The 16605-nt window shown below is 39.9% G+C and overlaps 1 protein-coding gene across 3 annotated transcripts in view; it reads right to left on the bottom strand.

Annotated features, from left to right (window-relative positions):
- LOC129811086 (E3 ubiquitin-protein ligase RNF13-like) overlaps positions 1–16158 on the bottom strand; it is a 103323-nt gene extending 87165 nt beyond the window's left edge. For 2 of the 3 annotated variants that reach the window (XM_055862241.1, XM_055862243.1), the window contains exon 1: positions 15948–16158. Coding sequence is in view for 1 of the 3 variants with exons in the window: in XM_055862243.1 (XP_055718218.1) it covers positions 15948–15971 (24 nt within the window). In the remaining 2 variants the exon portion in view is untranslated. Of the gene's footprint in view, positions 1–15654; positions 15759–15947 lie in introns of those variants that run through there. The other variant, XM_055862242.1, reaches the window with a different exon arrangement.
- Positions 16159–16605: the final 447 nt, after the last annotated feature.

The raw sequence follows: 16605 nt of genomic DNA, 5'->3' as shown, positions 1-16605 counted from the left end.
AGAACAAACTAAACGTGAAGTCAAATGCAGTGCTCACAGGCAACTACACACAAACAAACAAGATCCCACAAAAACCCAGTGGGAAAAGGCTGCCTAAATATGATCCCCAATCAGAGACAACGATAAACAGGGTCCGGGTGGGCATCTCACGTCGGGGGCGGCTCTGGTGCGGGGTGAAGTACTCACTCCGCTCGCGGATATGGAGCCGGGTAGAACGCCGTGCCCGGATTGGGCATCGGTGTGGAGGAGGGCCCCGGACATGGAGAGGGGTTGTACGCCGCAACCGGACTGGGCACCGGCGCCGAAGAAGGCTCCGGCCATGGAGCGGGACTGGACGCCATGCCTGGACTGTGCCTGGTGCGTGGTGCCGGCACTGGTGGTACCGGACTGGTGACACGCACCCAAGGGGGAGCGTGAGGAGCAGGCACAGGACATACCGGACTCAGCCATCTCACGTTTGTGTGGTAGGGGAGATCTGCATGACCCGACTGTCTCTTCCAACAGTGAGACAAACTGCCTGTGGTTTAAAGATTTAGCTCTTATGAAGTTTACCACTTTAGTGACTGTATCCACAACATGGCTCATTTTCAGAACACATTTACAGAGCAGCACCCGATGAATAATGCAATGCAGGAAAATAATTTTCTGATCTGGGTTCAGCTCAGCTACTTGATCTTGTATCCATTTCAAAAGGCCAACGTTTTTTCCTGTCAAGTTTGGGCACCCATCAGTGGTCACACTGGATAACTTTTCAAAACTCAGTCCCAGCTTTGCCGCACACTTATTAACCTCCTCCAATAAATATTTCCAGGTGGTTGTGCTCTTCATTGACTGCACTGAAGCAATCTCCTCTGTAATTTCAAAGTCTGGGGTTATGCCTCGTAAGAACATCAACAACTGCGCCGTGTCACATGCACCACTGCTCTCATCCAGGGCCAAGGAAAAATAGGTGAAATCCTTTACCTTGTCGTTCAACTGTTTTTCCATACTCTCTAAGATGTCCTCAACAAACCGTGTCACTGTTCGTCTTGACAGGGAAACATTTTCTAACAGCTCTTTCTTGTCAGGGCAAAGTCTTGCTGCAGAGTCAATTAAACATTCTTTAATCAATTCGCCCTCAGCGAATGGCTTGCTATGTTTAGAAATTTTGTGGGACAGTACATAGCTAGCTCTCGCAATTCCGTCGTTTGCTGAATGCAGTTTTGTGACAAGTCATTGCTGCTTTTGCAACTGAGAAAGCAACTCTTTGAATGCACTTGCCCTCTGCTCAGAAAACATATTCCTATATTTTTCTGCATGCTTCGTCTGGAAATGTTGGGACAAGTTGTAGTCTTTCAAGACAGCGACGCTCTCTTTGCACATTAAGCACACAGCTTTCCCTGATTCCTCAATAAATATAAATAATGAATGTCCACTCTTGCTGGAACATCCTATATTCATTGTCTACTTTCCTTTGAAATCTTTGAAAAACTCACTTTTGCGCAATTTCTAGCTAGCTACTATTTGTAACTGTGACGTGTGTGTGTTAGCCTGTCAGTCACTGTCTGTCCTTGTGCAGTTGTTATTTATACGTGCCTTCAAAATAAATGTCCCACAGGCGGTGGGAGTTAAATCGTTACACAAAGGCGAGTATTCATTGGGCTTTTAAAATGAATAACAAATACGTTTTTCAAAACTTTACTTTCGCAAATTCTTTGTGATCTGAGCATGATTCCGTGGCCTGTATTGAATCACGTCACGGGCCGTATACGTGCCCCCGGGCTGGCCTGCGATTGATGGAACCATGAATTCTGCTCTCTACCAAAAAATCCTGAAGGAGAATGTCCGGCCATCAGTTTGTGACCTCAAGCTGAAGCGCACTTGGGTTCTGCAGTAGGACAATGATCCAAAACACACCAGCAAGTCCACCTCTGAATGGCTTAAAAAAACGAAATTAAGGTTTTGGAGTGGCCCAGTCAAAGTCTGAACTTGAATCCGATTGAGATGCTTTGGCGTGACCTTAAAAAGGCGGTTCATGCTCGAAAACCCTCCAATGTGGCTGAATTAAAACAATTCTGCAAAGAAGAGTGGGCCAAAATTCCTCCACAGCGATGTGAAAGACTCATTGCCAGTTAGCGCAAACGCTTAATTGCAGTTGTTGCTGCTGAGGGCGGCACAACCGGTCATTAGGTTTAGGGGGCAATTACTTTTTCCACATAGGGCCATGAAGGTTCGGATAGCTTTTTTCCCTTAATAAATAAAATAAAAACTGCACAAAACTGCATTTTGTGTTTACTTGGGTTATCTTTGTGTAATATTCAAATTTGTTTGATGATCTGAAACATTTAAGTGTGACAAATGTGCAAAAAAATAAGAAATCAGGAAGGGGGCAAATACTTTTTCACAGCACTGTAGATACTTGTGAAGATGCTGGAGGAAACAGGTACAAAAGGTCATTTGCTGTTGTTCTGGGATTGATTTGCACTTTTCGCACCAAAGTACGTTCATCTCTAGGAGACAGAACGTGTCTTCTTCCTGAGCGGTATGACGGCTGCATGGTCCCATGGTGTTTATACTTGCGTACTATTGTTTGTGCAGATGAACGTGGTACCTTCAGGCGTTTGGAAATTGCTCCCAACGATGAACCAGACTTGTGGAGATCTACAATTATTTTTCTGAGGTCTTGGCTGATTTCTTTTGATTTTCCCATGATGTCAAGCAAAGAGTTTGAAGGTAGGCCTTGAAATACATCCACAGGTACACCTCCAATTGACTCAAATGATGTCAATTAGCCTATCAGAAGCTTCTAACGCCATTACATAATTTCTGGAATTTTCCAAGCTGTTTAAAGGCACAGTCAACTTAGTGTATGTAAACTTCTGACCCACTGGAATTGTGATACAGTGAATTATAAGTGAAATAATCTGTCTGTAAACAATTGTTGGAAAAATGACTTGTGTCATGCACAAAGTAGATGTCCTAACTGACTTGCCAAAACTATAGTTTGTTAACAAGAAATTTGGAGAGTGGTTGAAAAACGAGTTTTAATGACTCCAACCTAAGTGTATGTAAACTTCCGACTTCAACTGTACGAATTTTTGCCATATTAGCATTGACATCAAATTTGGCTTTGGCGGTATACCGTATACTGATGTATTTGGAAATAGCCACTGGATGATTTTAATACCATGGAAACTATTTTTTTTTTAAGTTTTCCCCCATACATTTTAATATTTGCAGATACTTTAAGTAAATACATGCAATCAACTTGTGCAATACATTAGGAGATAAAGCAAATTGCGTTTTTAATTTCACTAGTCACATAATTTTACATTATGAAGCTTATCGTAGTTCCCCAGACCAGTTGAGTCAGTCACCTGTTTGTTTATAAATAGCACAACCGGAGCAGGTGAGTCCAGCTGTGTATTGACGGGGTCACGTTTTATATTGAAAGTCAAGTGTTTTTATGCTTCAATAAAGTGATCAGAGATGTGCAACTATAGTTTCCTTCACAGAAAATACATTAATGCAACACATTCAGCAGAAAATAGCTTTTCATCAGATGACAACAGAAGTGTAACGCTATTTGGTTGTCAGCCACACAAGTAAATTAGCTTACAATGAAAAAGCATGGTATTTTTTGCAAAGACGATGCATGGCAATCATATTTCTAATGTTTATCATAGAAATAATTTAGCCAGCTACATTTCATGTTTTGATTAAAGTTAATCTTACATTTTAGCTGAGAAAAGTAGCTGGATATACTAAGAAAAGTACTGGAAAAAGGTAGCTACACATGAGAATTCAGTTAAGGGCATTCTGAGTGGAGAAGTGCAACTGAAGCACAAAATTAGTCTGATGCCGAGCAGAAATTACAATAAGACACATTTTAAATCTGCATTTCCAAAGTCAACCTTTATTTAACTAGGCAAGTCTACAAAACACAGCAAGATGACACTTTTTTTTATTTTATTTAGCGTGACAAATCTGAATTCTGCATTAACGCGACCCTTAAATTTAACTTGCTAGTTGATCTAAGTAATAGGCTGAATAATAAGGTGACGGGGCATCATATATTGTTAGCTTTCTTCCATGTTTAAGAAGTCAAAGCCCTTTGGATTAGTTATTTGTACAGCTGCCACTATCTTGATTTCCTTGCGTTTTTTCTCCTCTCCATTCTCCACAGCCTTCTCCTCTTCCCTCTTCTCTGAGCAGAGCAGAGCAGGCAGGCCCGTTGCACTAGCAACTGTATCCTATACATGCTGCTCCAGAGCCAGTACTGCTCTTCCTTCAGACAAGCATGTCAAAACTTTTTTCATTTGTATGTCTCTCGTTCACAGTCGCTTGTAAATGTCCAAACTCACCAAAAATGACATGACATTCAGTAGCTTCTATATATGTATAACTTTATGAGCTGTATTGCCTGTCTTAGCAATTAGTTAATTTTCATCTCGTTAGCATATGTAGCTAGCAGCCTCCATTGAGATGCGCTATTACTTGTGCTAATTTTGTTAGCATTCTGGTAAAAGATGCCCAATTGGGTTTTTGCCTGTTTGGCGCCCCCTTGTGTACTCCGGTCACATTGATGCGAGTGCATCATTTGAGACGTTGTCAGCCAATCCATCTATTTCAAAGAGAGCTCCATAAACCACGTCCAGTGGGACGGATCAAGGCATGTTGCACTGGGACACATTTTAATACGGAGATAGGCCTCATTTTATGGTGGTTCTGTGTAGTTATGCTAATATATTTGAGACAAGTTTATTGCAGTTAATTTTGTCTTCGACTTAATAAGTAAAATATCTTTGAGTAGCAAACAGGTAAACGAGTCACAGACAGTTCGAAATAGAAAATATTCTGCCTGAGGGGGCATTGTTTACTACCTGAATTCTTTGGATTATCTGGTTACTACCAGTGTTTCGAATAAATTGTGACCGACCGCCTTGATTCGGTGTTATGTAGGAACATTTGAAATGGTGTTTTTTACATTGGATAAAAGCTGAGACACAGAGCTACAAACTGGAATCTCATACACTGCATTTGAGGAACAATGGGAAAGTAATTCTGCTTTGAAGTTTGATAAACTTGTAACCTCACTTTTGAGAAAATGGCCTTTGAATGTTTTGGTACATACTGGAGCGCTCTCCTTTATCTACATCCATTCAGCATTGTTCACACCCATCTCTTTAAAGATTCACATGTGAGGTCACGTGCTAAACAGAGAGTAGTGTAGTAAAGATTAAGACTAAAAGTGGTTAAAGTAGTAGCCTACAATAAGGAAAAACTCCAGGTAAACAAAGTGTCCAGATAAAATATTTTATAAGTATTAGATCACGCTTACCCAGACACACTTGTCTAAATTGATGGGTCATGTGAAATAAATGCTATAACCCCCAGCCACATCTTGCTAAGTGGATGGGTCTCTACAGGTGTAAATGGTGCAGCCAAATGCTTACTTGCATAGTAGCAATATCAGAAATAGATAGTGTCAATATGAATAAAATAATATACAGTATGTACAAGAACAATATCAGTGATAGATGAGGTAGTTATATGCATACAATCAGGGGTAAAGTCCCTGAGCAGCAGGATAAAAACAATTATAATAGTAGCAGCAATGTGTGTTAGGAGAATCATGTTGTGGAAATTCAGTATTGAGAGAGACTGTCATTTCTTGAAAAATAATAATTTTTATTTAATATCAATTAATTATTGCAATAATGAAACCGTCGACCCCACACGCTGAAGTGTGTTGCAGAGTGCTTAACACAGTCATTTGAATAGAGGCACTGCAGATAGTGCTGATGACTGGGAATCCGTCCGAACCACGCACGAACAAGGGAATCTATATTCGGAGAGCCCGATTCTGTCCTGCCCTTGACTTTGGTGCAGGGCGTGTGATGTCAATAGCCTCTTCGTCACAAAACTCCCTGATCTTCTCAAAAAGATAAGTTTGTCTAGCTGTGTCCAGTTCAGGTGGTGCTTGTACAGGCAGACCATCTATGAGAGGAAGGATGTCAGCGTTACGCAGCAGCTGAAACCTGTTCCCGGACGGAGTACGAACGCTCCTTGGTGACAACACCAGGCTCCAGAGCACCGAAGCTGTAAAACAGGAAATAACAAAAAAAATGATGTGAGATCAAAAAAAGTAGTGCCAATCATGTTGGAGGTAAATTAAATAATCAAAACGTGTTGTTTATGCTTTACATACCAAGTGTTGTCATCGATTCCATGTAGAGACGCCACGTCGCTGCTTTTGTCACATGGGATGTCAGCAGCTTTCCACCGTTTGTGTCCTGGGTGGCATCCTGGTAATACTATTGCATTGTCCTCTGCGTAGTTGTTGATGAAGTTCACAACTTGCTGCAAGTCCTCATGCTTCAGCTGTAACCTGTGCTTCCTTGGACCAGCTCTCTTTTTGATGGGAGGCATTAGACCATTCTCCTTGTATGACTGGCGGAGGAGAGTCAGGCGTGTTCTACTGATGCTGAAAGACAAATTCCAGATATAAACATTTTGGCATTATTATACAATAGATAGCCGTAATCACCGTCAGTCACACATGGCTAACTTGATGGGTCATGTAATCATCTGGCGAAGTGGAGTCTTTTGTTTAGACATGCTAGCTAAACAATGAACCATAATCCTAATCTATAGAGTACTAGCAATACAAACCGATTGTCATAGCTAGCTAAAGGTTAACCAAATAGGTTCAAAATTAGCTAGCTAAGATTAGGCTATAACTAGTAATGCGAAATGGCATTCTGAGATAACATTACTACACACAGATCATAAACGGAATGTTAGCTAGCGAGCCAGCCATCTAACATCAGCTAGCTAGCTAACAGTAAGCTTTAACTTGCAATGCAAACAACTTTGACAAAATTAGAAACGTATAATATCTGAAACTGTAGCTCGACTCTTACCTGTATACATGGATGAACACTTCACGGCAGACTGCAACCCCTTTCATAAATCCTGTGTCGTTTCCGTTTTGTTGGTACAGCTTGCTTGGTCCGTTGTTGTGTTAAGTCATTCTGGTTCACACTGACCGTGTGCAATGCCATAAAACTCATCTTAATCTTTAGCCCCCACCCAAACTCTGACCATTTTACTCGCCCTAGCAGAGCTGGTTAGGCTGTTTTTATGTTATCCAGAGTGTTGGTGACTAACTGTGCTCCTGGCAACAATTTAATTATGCTTTTTTTGCCGACGTTTACTGACACCAGCCATATTCAACGGATGTTGAGCGTTCGTAAATTAATCAGTTATTTTGTGCTCTGGCCCACTCAGACAAGAGTGCTCTGAAACAGTTTTTGCAGTGACATTCTATTGAAATGGACACTTACATAGAAGTCTTTTGTTAAGTTTTACTACACAATAAAAAAAATAACATTTTAAAGTTGCATTAGACAGGATTACCTAGACATACTGACCAGCTCAAATAGACAGAAGCATGCTATATGGCAGACAATCCAAACTCATCTCTTGGCATGTCCATCCCACTCATTATCTCAGCCAATCATGGCTAGCGGGAGGTTGCTCCCTTTTTCTGTGGCTAAACCAACTAGGCTCATAATTTAACAATTTTATTCGTATTTACAGACGGCATTCAAGTTTGTTATTAAGGCATACGAAAGTTCACATGTTCGAGAAGGCATTTCTGCTCCAAAAACTATTTTGATAAATAAAACTAAGTTTACGTTCAAACGGCTCTCCTGTGAAGTAGTGACCCGCGACATGCGCCTAGTTTCCTGAAAAGGGTCAAAATTGTGCTCGTTGACAAAACAGACCTGGGATGCCTTTTCATACAGATTTATTTGACAAAGATCCACAGTGGGTCTGTCTGTGTATGTAACGTTATACTGGAGACAGGTTTATAATTGCTGTGAATGTCATCTATTCATTTACTGTTAGGCTTTAGCATTTCTGAGTAGCAGCCATACTGTAGGTAGCAGTCAGGGAAACAACAACTTGTTCTCACTTGAGGATAAAGCATTGATATTGTTCTGCATGACTCAGGCACTCTTTCAATTGTCTTGTCAACCGAGCAACACTACTTATTTTGCTCAACTAAAGTGTGAAATAAATTGTCTTTATATTCAAAGACATGACATGAAAGGTTGACATGAAAATTACATTAAGGGGAAAGGATCCACAGAAAGAGGTTGATTATCTTTCTACGAATCGCTTTATTTGCAATGCTGGCTGCCATGGTTAACACAAACGCAGGACATTGAATGCTACCTGAACTGAGTAACATAAGTACAGTATCCCAGCTATGTTAAATATGTGTGTGTGTGTTTGCCAGATTATCCCGTGTCCACAGCAACACTATTTATTATTCCTACACACCAAGAAACTTCAATTCCATTACTTACCATACTGCCTTTAGGAAAAGACATCTGACCATAGGGTCTTGAAGTGTTCGTACTTTCTATAGTCATTATGGATATTGTCTGAGCTTACTGGTCATCAATACTGCACACTGCCAGAGTATGTCTCAGATTAATGTAGTTGGTTTTAGCTTTTCTATCAATTAATGACTAATTTGAATAAACATTCTTTATTCTGTTGGTGTGTGTACTTTTATGCGTTTGTGTGGCGGAGCAAATCATTTAACAACACCTTAATTCAGCCTATTGGATCGTTATATTCTGCAGATTCTGAACAGTCATGTAACAATTGGAAGGATTTGACATTTCTAACATATACTGCCCTATTTCTGAAGGAAAAGTGAAGCTAAAATGGAAAATGTGTTCACTATGCAGGGGAAATGGTAAGACAAGCGGAACTACGTGGCTAAGAACTGTTGTAACGGGGATTATTATCACAGCAACACACTTTTGGAGTGAAGGCAATCCCACCCTGTATTAGCTAGGTTTTTTGAGCCTTCGAGTGTAGTTCGTAACGATTGAAGCGTGTATGTTAGGATGTTAACTTTATAATAATTAAGGATGAAGCGTGAATTCATGCAAGGAATAAGAAGTGTGATGTTTTTGATTTCCTCCCTTCTGTAATAAGCAGCCAATGAGGTATTTTACCTTTATTCATGTGTTTAATGTTATATCTCCGGCTAAACTGTCTATGTATGTAAGCACTTCAGAGTTATATCGAGCTAATAAGTCACTCATAAGACGAGAAAGTTGCAAGAGTGTGCTTAACCGTATTTTAATTTACTTTATAGTTCTCACGGAAGGTGACATTTCTGACTAAAACTACAGAATAAAACTGCCAGTTAAAATCATGGAACAGTTGTGCTTGTGGTTACTGGAGGGAGCTACACTTTTTATTATAAAATATTAGAAAAGTCTGGATTGGATTTAATGGGTACCGAATGTAAAATAAATAGACCATAATGGCGAAATAATTACAATATAGCAATTAAACACTGGAGTGATAGATGTGCAGAAGATGAGTGTGCAAGTAGAGATACTGGGGTGCAAAGGAAAATAAATAAAATATAAAATAGTATGGGGAATGAGGTAATTGGATCGGCTATTTACAGATGGGCTATGTACAGGTGCAATAATCTGTGAGCTGCTCTGACAGATGGTGCTTAACGTTAGTGAGGGAGATATGAGTCTCCAGCTTCAGTGATGTTTGCAGTTCGTTCCAGTCATTGGCAGCAGAGAACTGGAAGGAAAGGTGGCCAAAGGAGGATTTGGCTTTGGGGGTGACTAGAGATATACAGTGGGGAGAACAAGTATTTGATACACTGCTGATTTTGCAGGTTTTCCTACTTACAAAGCATGTAGAGGTCTGTAATTTTTTATCATAGGTACACTTCAACTGTGAGAGACGGAATCAAAAACAAAAATCCAGAAAATCACATTGTATGATTTTTAAGTAATTAATTAGCATTTTATTGCATGACATAAGTATTTGATCACCTACCAACCAGTAAGAATTCCGGCTTTCACAGACCTGTTAGTTTTTCTTTAAGAAGCCCTCCTGTTCTCCACTCATTACCTGTATTAACTGCACCTGTTTGAACTCGTTACCTGTATAAAAGACACCTGTCCACACACTCAATCAAACAGACTCCAACCTCTCCACAATGGCCAAGACCAGAGAGCTGTGTAAGGACATCAGGGATAAAATTGTAGGCCTACACAAGGCTGGGATGGGCTACAGGACAATAGGCAAGCAGCTTGGTGAGAAGGCAACAACTGTTGGAGCAATTATTAGAAAATGGAAGAAGTTCAAGATGACGGTCAATCACCCTCGGTCTGGGGCTTCATGCAAGATCTCACCTCGTGGGGCATCAATGATCATGAGGAAGGTGAGGGATCAGCCCAGAACTACACGGCAGGACCTGGTCAATGACCTGAAGAGAGCTGGGACCACAGTCTCAAAGAAAACCATTAGTAACACACTACGCCGTCATGGATTAAAATCCTGCAGCGCACGCAAGGTCCCCCTGCTCAAGCCAGCACGTCCAGGCCCGTCTGAAGTTTGCCAATGACCATCTGGATGATCCAGAGGAGGAATGGGAGAAGGTCATGTGGTCTGATGAAACAAAAATAGAGCTTTTTGGTCTAAACTCCACTCGCTGTGTTTGAAGGAAGAAGAAGGATGAGTACAACCCCAAGAAAACCATCCCAACCGTGAAGCATGGAGAAGGAGACAGGACGACTGCACCGTATTGAGGGGAGGATGGATGGGGCCATGTATCGCGAGATCTTGGCAAACAACCTCCTTCCCTCAGTAAGAGCATTGAAGATGGGTCGTTGCTGGGTCTTCCAGCATGACAATGACCCGAAACACACAGCCAGGGCAACTAAGGAGTGGCTCCGTAAGAAGCATCTCAAGGTCCTGGAGTGACCTAGCCAGTCTCCAGACCTGAACCCAATATAAAATTGGAGGGAGCTGAAAGTCCGTATTGCCCAGCGACAGCCCAGAAACCTGAAGGATCTGGAGAAGGTCTATATGGAGGAGTGGGCCAAAGTCCCTGCTGCAGTGTGTGCAAACCTGGTCAAGAACTACAGGAAATGTATGATCTCTGTAATTGCAAACAAAGGTTTCTGTACCAAATATTAAGTTCTGCTTTTCTGATGTATCCAATACTTATGTCATGCAATAAAATGCAAATCAATTACTTAAAAATCATACAATGTGATTTTCTGGATTTTTGTTTTAGATTCCGTCTCTCACAGTTGAAGTGTACCTATGATAAAAATGACAGACCTCTACATGCTTTGTAAGTAGGAAAACCTGCAAAATCGGCAGTGTATCAAATACTGGTTCTCCCCACTGGAGATATACCTGCTGGAACGCGTGCAATGGGTGGGTGCTGCTATGGTGACCAGTGAGCTGAGATAAGGCGGGGCTTTACCTAGCAAAGATTTATAGCTGACCTGGAGCAAGTGGGTTTGGTGACGAATATGAAGCGAGGGCCAGCCAACGAGAGCATACAGGTCGCAGTGGTAGGTAGTTTATGAGGCTTTGGTGACAAAACGGATGGCACTGTGATAGACTGCATCCAATTTGCTGAGTAGAGTGTTGGGAGGTTATTTTGTAGATGACATCGCCGAAGTCAAGGATTGGTAGGATAGTCAGTTTTACGAGGGTATGTTTGGCAGCATGAGTGACTCCTCAAATTATGTTCTCAAAGGATCAGCAATTGGCAGCCAAGTGAAACAAAAAAGATTGTACTGTCCAGATGCATTTTTTAAACAAAAGCTAGCTAGCCAAGCCTAAAAGTGTTAACCTGTCAGTTAAAATACATGGCTCAAAAACACCAGCTAAATGCAATAAAACCTCAATGTTATCAAAATCAAAATAGCTGATTAAAAAACAATTAAAAACACTTAAAATATCTAAATATGTACACATTTACAGGAGCTCTGTGCTTAGGCTGCAACTAGGGCACCATGGCAACTATATAACTATTATAGTAGTAGCCTTGTATAACCACCATCAAGCTGTAGGCCTAAGAGCGTGTCCTATTTAGTCTTAATACCGTACATAACGTTACTTAGGTATAGATTTCAATATATAGGCTACTGTATCAATCAATCAGTCAATCATTCGTTCATGTCATCACACAAGTCATTCATGCTTTGAAATGCAATCCAGCATTTGTTTTAAAATGAAATAACAAAGCAAGCTTTGGAAAATTAGCATAAACAATAAATAAACTGCATTTCACAAATGCATGGAACTTTTTTTGAAGTCTTTGCTGTAATGGATTTATATATATTTTTTATTTTCAATAGAACAGACTCTCTGGTACACTTATAATATATTTAGTGTCGTTTGCACTGTTCCAAATGGTCCCCAAAAAAGTATTGTGTAAACTAACAGCACCTGTTTGGCACACAATAGTCATGCAGCACTTGCTCCTATACCCTCCTTTTTCTTGATCCCCAGTAGTTTCCATAACTACATCAAATGTCTTCCACACATCTGACTTCCCCTTTCCCTCCTAAGCAACTGGTATCATCTTATTAACCATTTATTTAGCCAATCATCAGTCATCTGAGTCAGTGCAGTACAAGTTGAGAGCCCTTCCCTATACGCATGCTGAAAGTCAGTAGTTAACCTCTTTGAAAAATAGCACTGCATTTTTTTTTAAACACAACTTTCTCCATCAATTTACTAAGAACAGGCAGCAAACTGGTTGGTTGGCTGTTAGAGACAGAAAAGGGTGCTTTACTATTTTTAGATAGTGAAATTATTTTAGCTTCCTTCCACGCCTGTGGACACACACACTCCTTTAGATGTTAGTTAAATGCATAGCAAATAGGGGTGGCAATAGTCTGCTACCATTCTCAATAGTTTCCCATCTAGGTTGTCTATATCTGGTAGCTTACTGTACATTACTGATGGATAACAATATCTTTTCCACCTGTTCCACACAAACTTGGCCAAATTCAACACAATCCCTCTCTTTCATTATTAGATCTTTAATACACAAATATGATGGTTCACGGTTCAATGTTGTCATTTCACTTCTCAGTTTGTCTACTTTACCTGTGAAATAGTTATTGAGATTTTAGCTATATCAAAAGGTTTTGTTATAAATGACCCATTAACTTTAATGAACGATGGAGATTAATTGGGTTTTCTGCCCATAATATCATTTAAGATGCTCCAAAGTCTTTCCACAACATTTCTCAATTGACAGTATTTCAACCAATCAGCTGAGCAGCCTGACTTGTTTCATCATCGATCCAGGCGGCTCTCTAACAGTTCTCACAGCTATGCACCTGTTAAGAGACTGTTTGTCAACAATTGGCAAGAATCATTTTACAAATACTCCATGCATCTGGATTCTGCTCCTTATACACATCAGACCAAGATAAATGTTTAACATCTTCAACAAAAGAGTATTGACAAAAGACTTAGTATGACGTCTTATAAATAACTTCAGGCCCAGCCTTTCGTACTTTGTCTTTCCTTTTTATCCCATGGGTGTTACAAATAAGCCGACCTCTTAAATAATCTATTTAAATTCATTTCCAAAATGTTAAAATGTATAAACTGACATTTATTATGTAAAATTAGATTTATATGAATCTCCCCTAAAGTTATTCAAATAAAGTGATCATTGCTGTTCATCAGGTTTATTTGTTTCTAATCTTGGTAAATGGCTAGATGCATAATATAACTGTATTTCTTGTGTTATAATCAACTTAAATCTGAACAAAAAAAACATATTTACGCTCAGGTTTATTGAATGTTAGGGATATCAACACACTATCCGCATGTGTTTCAATGCAAACCAGGCTTAATAGGCGCATACTGGGCTTAATTAGAACAACAGTGATTTATGGTGAAAAAAGTTAGAATAACAAAGTCTACTCATAAAATATTTGGAAACCAATGGTTTGAGGTTTAAATACACACTATAGACTAAAATATAATGCAAAGTTAGTATTGATCCTATTGAACAATGCTCATTTATTGACATTTACATTCTGAATAGAGGTAGTGTTTTTGGTGCTACTGTACCCTTTAAAAGCCTACCTGAGATAAATGTCAAATTTACAAAACTGGCATCTATGTATAACAATGACAGGATCATTTAACAGTAAAATAAGACAAAATCCAGAAAAAAATGTGCGCTCTGAATGCCTGAAATCTATTATCTTGTTGTAGTTGTACCAAATGATGTTACTACTGTACTGTACTGTGTGACTGACATGCACGACTGCTACCATGAAAAAAGCAGTCGTGCAGTAAATAGTAATTCATGTCCATGAAATATGCTATCATGTGCACTCAAAAAGCGTTATATATTTAAGCAATAAGGCCCGAGGAGGTGTGTTATAGGGCCAATTTACCACGGCTAAGGGCTGTTCATATGAACGATGCAACGAGGAGTGCCTGGACACAGCCGTGAGCTGTGGTATATTTGCAATATATCACAAAACCCGAGGTGCCTTATTGATATTATCAACTGGTTACCAACGTAATTAGAACAGTAAAAATAAATGTTTTGTCATACCTGTGGTATACGGTCTGATATACCACAGCTGTCAACTAAATCAGCATTCTGGGTTCGAACCACCCAGTTTACAATACTAATTTCTCATTACTTCTTTCAACAATAACAAATTGCTTTACATATTACTCCCTGGGAAAAGTAATTTGATACACTACTCGTTATATAACTTTTGCGTTACACTCCAAAACACTGCGTATCCTCACTCAATTTAAACAATGTCAAAATTATGTAGGCCTATACACCAACACAAGTATCTTAAATTACCATGGATAAGGGCAGCATTTCCTCTACTACATACCCAGTTACAAGCTTGTTCAGCTCTCCCTGGGTTACAGCCTGTCCTACTGAAAGATTAAAATCGAGCCTTGACTGTTTGGATGAGGTAGGCCTACAATCATCTTCAGCAGCAGTGGTCAGGTCTCAGGGGTCTTTCGCTATAAGTTGTGTTTTGGCGGGTGCTTCAAGAAATTGGAAGTAGTGTTTCAAGCAGTTTCTCACTTGGGCACAGTTTACAGTAATACTCTTGTCACTTTGTCCTACCAAATCGAAGTAATGGGAGTACTTCCATGCTGAGAAAGTCAATGTTTTAGATGCTTCTGCCATTTTTCATCTCCCTCACTAGTAGTGCGTGCCTGCGTAATCAGGAACTTGGTGAGGACGAAAACAATTAGAATCTGGGGCAAGGGGATTTTTAAATATTGCTCCAACAGAGAAGGAATAATAATCACAAATATTTATTTGGATCAATAACTGTAATAGTTAGGGAATGATAGAAGTAGCAAAAACTTTTTTTGATCAGTGTTATTACTTTAACTGGAACAATAACTAAGTTATATTATTACTGTAACGCTTTAACCCCAACACTGCACATGGCCTTCTTGTATGACAACCTATTTAGTTAGCCAAACTATAATTTGCCTTTGGTGTTCTTCATTTGGCAAGTGAGAACTTGCGAGCTAATGTTATGCTGGTCACAAATCCTCTATCTAGCTAACATAAACACAGTGGCAAAGTGGAAAATCTGGTCCTACCCTGTTTCGCAAGCCTTCTAAACATACCCAATGTAGCAAACTGCCATTATTAGCACGCTAAAATACAATTAGGCAACTGTTAAATTTGAAGCCAGAATATAATCTGACCCTACACATGCTTAAAATTGCACTGGGTTTGGACATACTTCCTTAGTTTAAAACACTACGGATATTGCTCAGAAAACGTACCTCAATCCAGGGATGAGAAATCGCGTTCTACGCAGATTTGTCCCATTATCCCAATTGCAAATTGTAATACAGGGATGAGAAGGCCATTTTTCAAATTACGTTTTCCGAGCCATATCTCGCGCCGACTCCGTGGTGTCTTAATCTAAACAGGAAATCTGTCCGACCCCAATGCAGCTATAAACAATCTTTACTGGCTAACGTTACATTATGACATGACTCGAGTCTAGCCACAAGCATAGCAATCAACGCTAGCTACAAATGCTACAACAGTTAGCTAGAGCGTGAATCCTTACCTTTAAATCAGACCGAAGTTTCATCTGGGTTAAAAAAAGATGCGACTAATATGGATATTACAATAATTTACTATCTATCAATAGAATTGCAATAATTTCCAAAAATGTAATTCCGTTAGTTGGACATGTCAGTACGACAGAATGTCAACAATAATCCCTAGCTAGCTTCTTCTTCTTGTTCTTCTTCTATGATATAATGGTGGTCCGCAAACAAAAGTTAAAGGTGCATACCGTCACCAACTGTGCTGGAGTGCGTGGTAAATCACAGTTTAACTTTGCTGCAGGAGGGACTGGTGCACTTCACAAAATAGATGGCATCATGAGGGAGTAAAATTATGTGGATATATTGAAGCAACATCTCAAGACATCAGTCAGGAAGTTAAAGCTTGGTCGCAAATGGGTCTTCCAAATGGACAATGACCCCAAGCGTACTTCCAAAGTTGTGGGAAAATGGTTTCAGGACAACAAAGTCAAGGTATTGGAGTGGCCATCACAAAGCCCTGACCTCAATCCTATAGAACATTTGTGGGCAGAACTGACAAAGCGTGTGCAAGCAAGGAGGCCTACAAGCCTGACTCAGTTACACCAGCTCTGTCAGGAAGAACGGGACAAAATTCACCCAACTTTTGTGGGAAGCTTGTGGAAGGCTACCTGAAAC

Source organism: Salvelinus fontinalis, chromosome 14 (assembly GCF_029448725.1).
Source record: "Salvelinus fontinalis isolate EN_2023a chromosome 14, ASM2944872v1, whole genome shotgun sequence".
Classification (NCBI taxonomy): Eukaryota; Metazoa; Chordata; class Actinopteri; order Salmoniformes; family Salmonidae; genus Salvelinus; species Salvelinus fontinalis.
The sequence above is the reverse complement of the archived record's forward strand: the minus strand, read 5'-3'. Positions and strand labels throughout refer to the sequence as shown.